This window comes from Muntiacus reevesi, chromosome 1 (assembly GCF_963930625.1).
Source record: "Muntiacus reevesi chromosome 1, mMunRee1.1, whole genome shotgun sequence".
Taxonomy (NCBI): Eukaryota; Metazoa; Chordata; class Mammalia; order Artiodactyla; family Cervidae; genus Muntiacus; species Muntiacus reevesi.
This window is the reverse complement of record NC_089249.1, coordinates 185,677,464-185,687,673: the sequence shown is the minus strand read 5'-3', so window position 1 is coordinate 185,687,673 and position 10,210 is coordinate 185,677,464. Positions and strand designations below refer to the sequence as shown.

The following is a 10,210-nucleotide window of genomic DNA, read 5'->3' as shown; positions in this document are numbered from 1 at the left end:
TGAGAGGTGGACCATAAAGAAGGCTGAGCACCGAAGAACTGATGCTTTTGAATTGTGGTGTTCGAGAAGACTCTTGAGAGTCCCTTGACCTGCAAGGAGATCCAACTAGTCCATCCTAAAGGAAATCAGTCCTGAATATTCATTGGGAGGACTGATGCTGAAACTGAAGGTCCAACACTTTGGCCACCTGATGCGAAGGACTGACTCATTGGTTAAGACACTGATGCTGGGACAGATTGAGGGCAGGAGGAGAAGGGGACAACAAAGGATGAGATGGTTGGATGGCATCACCAACTCAATGGACCTGAATTTGAGCAGGCTCCGGGAGTTGGTGATGGACAAGGAAGCCTGGCGTTGCTGCAGCCCATGGGGTCGCAGAGAGTCGGACACGACGGAGCGACTAAACTGATAAAGGGTGTCACAATTGGTGACTGTATATTTGTTTCCTAGACTTCCCCACCAGACTGTGAGTTCCGTATGGCTCTAGGTGGGTTCCACCCCCAGGATCTCTCATCTAACTTGGCCTGCAGAGTGGGAATTTCCAGCTGCAACGGCTTCGCCCAGCCGGGCACCATACAGTGCCCTGCTTCAGTGGGCCCCGCCCGCCGCCTCCAGGCCTCTCCCCGCCCCGCCCCTCTAGGCTTACTTCCGGGATGCTTGAGGGAGGAGCGGGAAATAGGGCACATCGGACAAACTGCGCCTGTGCACAGTGCCCCCTGCGCCGGCGCATTCTTGACCGCTTCGCTTCGGCTGGACATAACGGTCCGCGCGCGGCTCCCCCGACCGGAAGTGGAGACGAGCTGTCGCGGGGTGCGCCCGACCCGGCTCACCGCCTGGCAGTCCCCGCTGTCGCCGCCGCCCTCGGCCACTGCCGAGGCTTTCCGCAGCCGCCATGTCCGCCAGTGCCGTCTACGTGCTGGACCTGAAGGGCAAGGTACCAAGGGCTCCCAACCCTCCGCGTTGCCAGGCAACCGGCGGGGGCCTCGCCCCGTGGGGACCCACCCTGTTGCTAGGTAACCGTCCAATGGGAGCCACCTTGGTCTTAGGCAAGGAAGCCGTTTGGCCTCACCTGAGGACTCCACCCTTTTGCTAGGTATCCAGGAAAGGGTCTTAGGTCCGCGAGCCCTGCCTTGCTGCTAAGTAACGCGGCGGGCTGCCGGAGTTGCCAGATAACCGACTGCACGACCCTCATCCCCGCCCCTGTGAGTTGGGGGTTTTAGGCCTCTATGAGGCCCGGGGCAACCGAGGCGGTGGAGAGTGCGGGCCGCAGCCGGCTGGGAAGCCAATCCTGGCGCCAAGGGGCTACGCGACCCTTGACCAGAGGTGGTGAAGCGTGTCAGGGACAGTGTACCTTTGGGCCAGTACCGCCCTCTAGGAGCTCGGCCCGTTCTGTTTATCCAGCGATTTTTGTGTTTTAGTCCCTTGAAGCAATCTCTTAATGTTCACTGTGACACTTGAGTTACCAGGGCTAGGTGAGGTGGTTGGCGGGAGTGCTATTTTCGCAGAGGGAGAGACTGAGGCACAGAGAGGTGATACAAAGTGCCGAGGGTCACATCGGTCACCGAAAAGTGGCAGGTCTAGGAGCTGAACCCAGAGTCGTTTGTTCATTTAGCTGATATTTGAGGAGCACTTACTAAATGCCAAGCAGGGTGCTAAGCTTCAGGCTGCCTTTGGTGAGAGAAACCAGAGTCAGTTCCTGAACCTGGTTCTTCTGGAGCCCACGATCTGGTGAGTGGGAGGGACCCTGATCTCAAAAAGCACAAACAAATGTAATTTGCAGTGGTGGAGCAGTGAGGATCTAATAGAGTCAGCCTCCACTGGGGATAAGGAAGCACTGCCCAGGGGGAGTGACACGCTGGCTGAAATAGGAAGGAGCAATAGAACCCTAGGACCCATTCCCAGGGGGCCTTTCCCCGGGTTGGGGGGGATGTTTCTAGGAAAGCTTTTTATATGAGGGAGCTCGGAGTCTTTCAGAAGTGGCCTGCTGCCTTCCCCCAAGTCTGTCCTGGCTAGAGGGCAAGTGAGTATCTGGTCTCTTGCATTGAGGAGTAACAAGAATAGGACAGTTTGTTGTTGTTTAGTCGCTAAGTCGTGTCCAACTCTTTCTGCGACCCCATGGACTGTAGCCCACCAGGCTCCTGTGTCCATGGGATTCTCCAGGGAAGAATACTGGAGTGGATTGCCATGCCGTCCTCCAGGGGGTCTTCCCAATGCGGGGATTGAACCCATGTCTTCTGCATTGGCAGGCCTAAACAGGCAGATTCTTCACCACTGAGCCACCAGGGCTTCCTATAATAGGACAGGACCAACAACATTTAACCAGCTCCACAGCAGTGAGTGAGGGAAACATGGGTGCCAGTCCTAGGTGGAGTGGGCAGAAGTTCGCCCAGAAGCAGTAAGGAGTGAAGGGTTGAAATGCCTGCCCCTTGCTGCCTCACTCCCCACCCCCAGTACTTTCCCAAACCTCCCTTAAGGGGTTGCCTTCCTTGGATGCCACCCAAAGTCAACAACTAGTGAGGCCCTGTGCTGGGCTCCCTTCTGAGGACGGGAGGTTGAGAAGGTTGAGTCCTTGGAGGCAAGGAAAGACACAGGACACCCCAGGGGTGGGAGGGTGCAGTATTCCCTGAGTTTTTGTAGCATGGGTTTTTTTTTTTTCTTATTTATTCATTTTTAATTGGAGGATAATTGCTTTACAGTGTTATGTTGGTTTCTGCATGTATCACCATGAATCAGCCGTTGGTATACACATGTTCCCTCTTGAACTTCCCACCCACCTCCAACCCTCCACCCCATGTAGCATGTGTTCTTGATTCCTCCCTGGCCACTGTGTCACCAGAGGTCCCTCAGGCTGCCTCCTCAGATCACACATTTCTCCAGCAAACATTTCATGAGCACCTAGCATGCAGCATGAGCTCAGAGGCTGAGCTCAAAACCTGCCCCTGCTGCTCAGTTGCATGACCTCGGGCAAGCGTGTGAACTCGCTGAGCAGGCACATGAGACAAGCGCAACACCACCCATGGTCCACAGTGCCCTTGAGGTCTTGTAGCGGAGGCGCGTGGAAGCTGACAGATTCAAGCAGATGCGTGGATCCCTATGATCAGTTAGCCACCACAGCAAGGTCAAGGCTCTCAGGTAATGCAGTTGCCCAACCTCAGTGTGGGTTGGCAGGAGAAGTGGTTACAAAAGGCTTCCTGGAGGAGAGAGATGCCAGCGCTGGGCAGGTGACCAGGCGGCAGTCAGGTCAACGAGGAGGTGTCACAGGAGGCCCACAGGGTGAGGGGCAGCCTGCTGAGGCTGGGTGGCCATGGGTAATGCTGGAGCCGGAGGTGGGACCCAGAGGGCCATGGGTGAAGGGCGTCCAGATGGGAGAGCAAGAGGAGACCACCTTGATCCCAAGAAGGAACAGCTGCCATGAGGAGACTGTAGCCTGGGAGAAGCCTGATTATACGTGTCTTTCAGAAGAGGCTGCCGTGGGTGGGTTTGCCTCCCATCCTCCCTGACCATCCCATGTTTATTCGATCCCCATGGACCTCATGTTTTGAAAGTCTGCCTTCTGCAGAAACTGCATTCAATGAAAAAGGAAGGTAATGGCACATCAAGGAAATTCACAACCGCACATCTACCTGCCAGCCAGCACCCCTGATCTCCAGGAAAACCAGCGTGGCCACATTCAGCTGATGGAAAGCCCTCCAGGACACTTTTCTGCCCTTACCTTTCTTCTCTGCAGCTTCTAACACCACTACTGTGCTCCTCCTCAGCAGGCTTCCATCGGCCTCGAGGTTGCTGTGCCTCTGTTTCCCCCGTTTCTCTCACTGCTCCCGCTTCTCTCCTGCCCTCCTCTCAGATGTTGGCTCCTCCTGCTTGGGCCTGGCATGCCTCACATGCTGTTGCTCTACTTGGGGTAGGCTTTGACTCATTCATTCATTCATTCATTCATTCCTATTTTTTGGCCATGCCTCACCACCTGCAGGATCTTAGTTTCACGAGCAGGGATTGAACCTGTGTTCCCTGCAGTGGAAGCACAGTGTCTTAACCATTGGACTGCCAGGGAAGTCCCAAGGGGCATGCTTTGATTTCTGTCACTGTGCCAATGACCTCTGAATTTGTATCAAAGTCCGGAACACTCATCTGGAGATCTGCGGGCCTTCAGGACACCCTGGAAGTCTCACAGCCGTCACAAACTCGGCATTTCCCCAGATGAGCTCCACACTACCCCCCCAGCCCTGCTGCTACTACCTGCCTCCCTCCATCTCAGGGAGTAACACCGCCAACCACACTGCCCGTTTAGAGACCTGGGCATTATCCTGCCCTTGTTTGCCTCACCGCCACACTCACTGCAGAGATGTTTACTGAGTAGCTGCTATGGGCCAGGATCTGAGGCTGCCCTCACTCTCCTTAAGTGGTGCTCCTAGTACCCACCATGGGTACCTCCCATCCCCTGGCTTTAGCTCCCCTGGTCCCTCTGGCTCTAGCCCACCTGTATCCTAAGGCCTCAGTTTGAAGGTCACACCCTTGCAGAGTCTCATCTCTCTTGAAGCAAATAGCTCAGTGCAGGGACCCGTTTGTCTTGGTCACCCTATGTCCCCAGGCCCAGCACAGTGTATGGTAGAGAGCATCAGCAAGTGGGCCTCTGCAGCCCGTGTGATGAAGGTGAGCAAAATATATTGCTCCCTGCTCTTTTCTCAGAATATACTGGGGCCACAGGGGCTCCATGCCATTTGCATCCCCCAAAGTTGGATAACCTGGAGTAGAAGGTGGACTTGGGAAGCCCAGGGGAGCAACATTTATGGAGTGGAAGTGGCCCTGCAGGGAGTGAGAAGTGGGGTTAGAACTCGGGCTCACCTTTGTTGACTGTGTGACCTCAGGCAGGTGGTGCCACCTCCCTGGACATCACTGTTCATCACTTTAAAAATACTAGTCCTACGTCATAGTAGAGGGGATTCTTATGAGGCAGCATATACTTCTGGCAAAGAATATACGAGAGGGTATGTCGTAGTCCCTGGGCCAGGTACCCACAAGCTCACCCACTAGGTACTGGGTCTCTAAGGGGCCTTCTGAACAGCAGTGAGTGCACAGGGTCCCTTGCCCATAGGCCACAAAGGAGAAACTAGGAAAGGAATATTCTTTCTTGGTCACTCACTTGACCACTCTCTCTCTCTGGCTTGCAGCAGTAAGACGATGTATTTTATGAAGCTAAGACTCTGTGGGAAGGAAATGGCAACCCTCTCCAGTCTTTTCCCATGGACAGAGGAACCTGGCGGACTACAGTCTGTGAGGGTCACAAAAGAGTCGGACAGGACTTAGCAAGCATGCGACAACGAAGGTTCTGAGGCAGGCAGTCCCCAGGCTGGTCAGCACAGTGGTGTCATATTTGCGCATTACCGCGTCCTGCAGCTGACTGTGCCCAGGGACACACGGGAGCAGCAGCTGCCCTGGGCCGCATCTCCAAATAGAGCCGTGCTCACCATGGCGTAGCTTCACACCTCCTTTTCTTTCCTTCAGTGAGTTATGTGTAACAGACTATGCTTACATAAAGCATATCATTTGATGAATTCAGTCTTTGTATACACCCAGAAAACCATAGGCACACGCTCTGTTACTTCCTAAAGGTTCCCCACACCCATCCATGTCCAGCCTGTCCCCAGGCAGCCACTAATGTATTTTCTGTTACCATTTCCCAGGGTGTGTTTAAGTGGAACCGCAGTTATGGTCTCCATGGTCTGGTTTCTTCCCCTTCGCTCAGTGATCCTGAAATTCCCTCCTGCTGTCACCAGTGTCAGTAGTCATTTCTTTTCATAGCTGAGCAGTTTTCTGTAGTGTGGATGAACACAATTTTTGTCTCCACTCACCTGTTGGAGGATGTTGGCATTCTTGCCAACCTGAGTCTACTTAAAATAATGCGCTGTGAGCATCCACACATGTGTCTTCAGGTGGATGTCTGGTTTCCTTTCTCTTGGGTAAATACCTAAGAGAGGAATGGCTGGGCTATAAGCTGATTTTAGCTTTCTGAGAACCTGTCAGACTTTACCAAAGTGGTTGTCTCATTTTACATTCCCATCAGCAGTGATACACATCTGAACCCATGAGAAAGAGATGAGGAGATGGATTCCTTTTCAGGCCACAGGCGGGATCTAGTAGGTGTGCACACTCAGCAGTGTCCCTCTGCTGGCAGAGACAGAAGAGCAGGGTGCATGAACGCAGAAAGGCGTGGAGAGGGTCTGCACTGAGAGCCTGCAGTACGTTGTTTACCCTGGCGTCGCCCACGTGATTCAGTCCTGGACTCTTGCCCCACAGCCCCTCTACGAAGACTCTCACTGGCCCCACTAGATGTTCACATGGGGAAGTGCTTTCCTTGAGGAATTCCCTGGGGCGTGGAGATTGAGTGGCCCTTTGATGGACGGGCATGATTGGGGTTCCCTGGAGGGCAGGAGGCGGGTGGAACTCAAGGTGAAAGCGCCTTCCCTCTCTCCCACCTCCCGCAGGTGCTCATCTGCCGGAACTACCGCGGCGACGTGGACATGTCAGAGGTGGAGCACTTCATGCCCATCCTGATGGAGAAGGAGGAGGAGGGCATGCTGTCGCCCATCCTGGCCCACGGGGGAGTGCGCTTCATGTGGATCAAGCACAACAACCTGTATCGTATCCCTTTGTCGGGGGGTGGGGGCGATGGCTCCTTTGTGGGCTTGCGTGTGCGTGAGTACACACACACACACACACACACGTACAACTGAGAGCTGCTGTCCCCAGGGCTGGCTGGCTCAGGCCAGCGGGGCCCGCCAGGCACAGCCCTGTCTTCTGGAACCCCCTGCTGCCTGAGGATGACCAGTGTCACAGAGGTCCAAGGAGCCAGGACAGGTTCCTTGGGGAGGGAACATCCCAGAGGAGACCTGCAGGAAGGCCAGGTGTCTGTCACAGGTGGTGGGGGTTGGCAGGCAGGTGGGGTGCAGGGGACAGAAGCCTGGACTGTGAGGGGTGGTGGGATACAGAGAAGGGGAGGGAGTCCTCCCCACTCTGCCCAGATCTCAGAGCCCTCTGCGCTCAGGCCCATGGGGAGGCCTGGCTCAGCCGGTTCTCATTCAGGAGGTCTGACTGGCCATCCCATGGGTTTGGTCAACCCCTCTAGGTGTGTTCTGGCATCTACACTGCTGCGGGAAGAGCCTGGCTCTGCAGCCCACAGCTCGTGCTCCAGTTGCCATGTGACTGGAGGCAGCTCCTCACCCCCCTAGTCCAGTGAGAGCAGTGATCCTCTCCTCGCAGCACTGTTGGGGTCAGCTGAGCTGTGCATGTGCATCGTGCCCAGCCAACATGGGCTCTGTCCCCTTTTCCACGTTCATGGAGACACACGGGACCTTGCTAGTGAAGGTGTGGTCCATGGGCCAGAGCATCCCCTGGGATGCTGGGAGCTTTCTGGGAATGCAGAATCCTGGGTCCATACAGCCTTGCCAGGTCAGAAGCTACATTAGAGCAGGGCCATCCCTCGTGAGGTGTGTGCACGTTGCAGGGTGGAAGGTGTTGGCCCGGGACGCTTATCCACGGCCCTGAGGCCTGGCTCTCTGCAGAGTATGGCAGGCAGCCCGTGAGCCAGGAAGAGAGTGTCTGAGAAGCTGCCCTGGGTCTGGGCATGGTGTCCCCACTGTGGGGGGTGGGGGAGTAGCGGTGCCGGCTCAGCAGGAGCCGTCAGACCAGTTCCCGGTGGGGCCCTGATGTTTCACGCGTGGGCAGCCAGCGAGGAGACAAGGGCTCATCCCTTGGACGCCAGTGCTCCGTGCGTCCTGCCGAGTGGACACTTGCTCACCTCCAGCCCAGTTCCATTGTCAGGTGGCAGCTTCCAAGCCCAGCCAAAGGGTTGGAGGTACCCGTTGCCCCTCCTTAGAAAGCCCTGGAACCTATGTTGCTTGGACTAGGGAAGCCAGCACTCCCCGATTGGCCCCGCGTCCATTTCCTGGGGCCCTTTGCTGGGCCAGGATGAGGCTGGAAGTGGGGTAGAGACGGCCCCTTTCTCCCTCCTGGAGCCCACAGCTTGGCACTGGGGTGGCCAGGGTGCAGTGCAGAGGAACTGTTCTCCCCAGGTGATCAAGCCCTTAGGGAAAGAGGAACAGGAAGTTCCCAGTACACACTGACCCCAGGAGCTGGGGACACGTCCCCGTGTCCAGAGTGTGTGCCAGTTTACACACATCACCTCAGTGAATCCACTCCCAAGCCCCTATTACATGGTTATTGTTGTTCAGTTGCTAAGCCGTGTCTGGCTCTTTGTGACCCCATGGACTGTTGCCTGCCAGGCTCCTCTGTCCGTGGGATTTCCCGGGCAAGAATACTGGAGTGGGTTGCCATTTCCTACTCCAGGCATCTTCCTGACCCAGGGATCGAACCCACAACTCCTCTTGGCAGGCGGGTTCTTTACCACTGAGCCATCTGGAAGCACATGGGTAAGAAAAAGGAGGCTTCATTCAAAAGGTTTGCTTCAGGGGGAAAGACTCAAAGACAGGCTTGAGCCAGAATTGGCCCTGAGCGTCAGGAAGGTCCTGTAGGTGATGGGCTTTGGAGAAGGGCAGATGGTGCTTCTGGTTTCCGCTCCAGGATGAGGCGCACTGCTCTCCCGGGGCTGCTCACTGAAGTGCCCGCTATCACACCTTGGGCTTCAGCCCTCCGCTCAGGCGTCACCTCCCTGGGCAGCGCCCCTTACCCAGCAGCTGGGGTGGGTTTCCTGTACCCCTGCTGCCCGCCTGTCAGCTGAGCGCTCCCTGGGAGCCGGGACTGCCCCTGTCTGTGACCACGGTGCCCAGGCCTGGCTCAGACCGGGAGCTCGGGAGCCCTGAGGGCCGAGTCGGTGACTGGGACAGCTCCAAAGCATGCAGGGTGCTGGGGTCCGGGAGGCGGCGCCCCCCTCTGAACGCTCCTTAACTGGCCGCCGTGCAGTGGTCGCCACCTCCAAGAAGAACGCGTGCGTGTCGCTGGTGTTCTCCTTCCTCTATAAGGTGGTGCAGGTGAGTCGGGCCCCAGGGGCCCCAGAGGGTCTCCTCACCCGGCTCTGCAGTGCGCCTCCCCATCTGGGCCACCCGAGGGCTGCAGCGTCCCTGCGGGGGCTGGAACCCCAGGAGGAAGACCCGAGGAGGGGGATGCCACGGCCTTATCTGCCCCTCCGCCTGGTGAGGAGAGGCTCAGGCTAGGGGTGTGCCCCGCTTCCAAGAGGGACAGGTATGCCCCCAGCTGGCTGTGAAAGGCTGGAGAGTGACCTGCTGAGTCAGGAATTAGGCAGGTGGGTTAATCAGGAGGAGGGTGGAGCCAAGTTCTGCTCAGAATCTCCTTGGGGGGGCTGTAAAGGCACAGTGCCTGAGGCCCCACCTTATAGAGGGGTGACACATGCCGGGCCCAGCTGCCATGAGATGGGGAGACAGTGGCATGTGCAAAGGCCCTGGGGCAGAAGTGCCTGTGGCGCCCGGCGTTCCCAGGACAGAGTGTGGCGCTGTCAGCAGGGTGGCTGGGCTGGACCTCAGGGTGGGGGCTGCGGCACAGGGCCTAGTGAGACGTTTAGATTTCATTACAAGTCTGATGAGAGATGGTGGCAGGCTTTAAGCAGGAGACTGGCAAGACCTGATTTAAGATCCTCTCTGCAGCTTAGGGAAAAGAACCTAAAGGCAGCAGGGAGGAGGTGGAGGGAGGGGCCTGGTGAAGTAGGGGCTTCATGGGGTTGAAGAGAGTGGACAGTCTGACCCAGGAGGCTTGGGGTATGCCCAGGAAAGCTTTCATACTCCAGATGGTGCTGTGTGCAGCTCACTCAGCAGTCACCTCCACTACACAGGACGGCAGGGTGGTGAGAACATGGGGCAGGAGAGGCCCCAAGTGCAGCTGAGGGGTAGCTGGCATCCCCTGGGGATGGCCAATCGGCGCTGTTTGTGATTTCCGAGGAGCAGCCCAGCAGTTGCAGTCCTGGGGTGTAGAGATGGGGAAGCAGGAAGGAGGAAGGTTCTCCTCCCTGCAGTGACCGGCATTGCCTTCCTGCTTCCGTGTTTGTGCCCCTGAAAGGCCTTCTGTTGAGTTCCTCTTCCCCTTGGCTCCCCTGGTGCCCCGGCTTTCATCTCTGAGTTTTCTGTTGAAATGGGGCAGGCTTATCTGCAGGCACAACTGTACAGACCGGGGTTCAGGGAGGTCATGAGAGGCTAAAGAGCTGCTTGTCCTGTCTGCAGGGGCCCTTGTCCCTCATCTGAATCAC

The 10,210-nt window shown here is 56.7% G+C and overlaps 1 protein-coding gene across 1 annotated transcript in view; it reads left to right on the top strand.

The window, feature by feature from the left end:
• The first annotated feature begins 712 nt into the window (after positions 1-712).
• AP1M1 (adaptor related protein complex 1 subunit mu 1) overlaps positions 713-10,210 on the top strand; it is a 28,425-nt gene continuing 18,927 nt past the window's right edge. Inside the window, exons 1-3 of the mRNA XM_065917523.1 lie at positions 713-934; positions 6,483-6,639; positions 8,917-8,984. Of these exons, the coding sequence (XP_065773595.1) occupies positions 893-934; positions 6,483-6,639; positions 8,917-8,984 (267 nt within the window). The 5' untranslated portion in view covers positions 713-892. The remainder of the gene's footprint in view (positions 935-6,482; positions 6,640-8,916; positions 8,985-10,210) is intronic.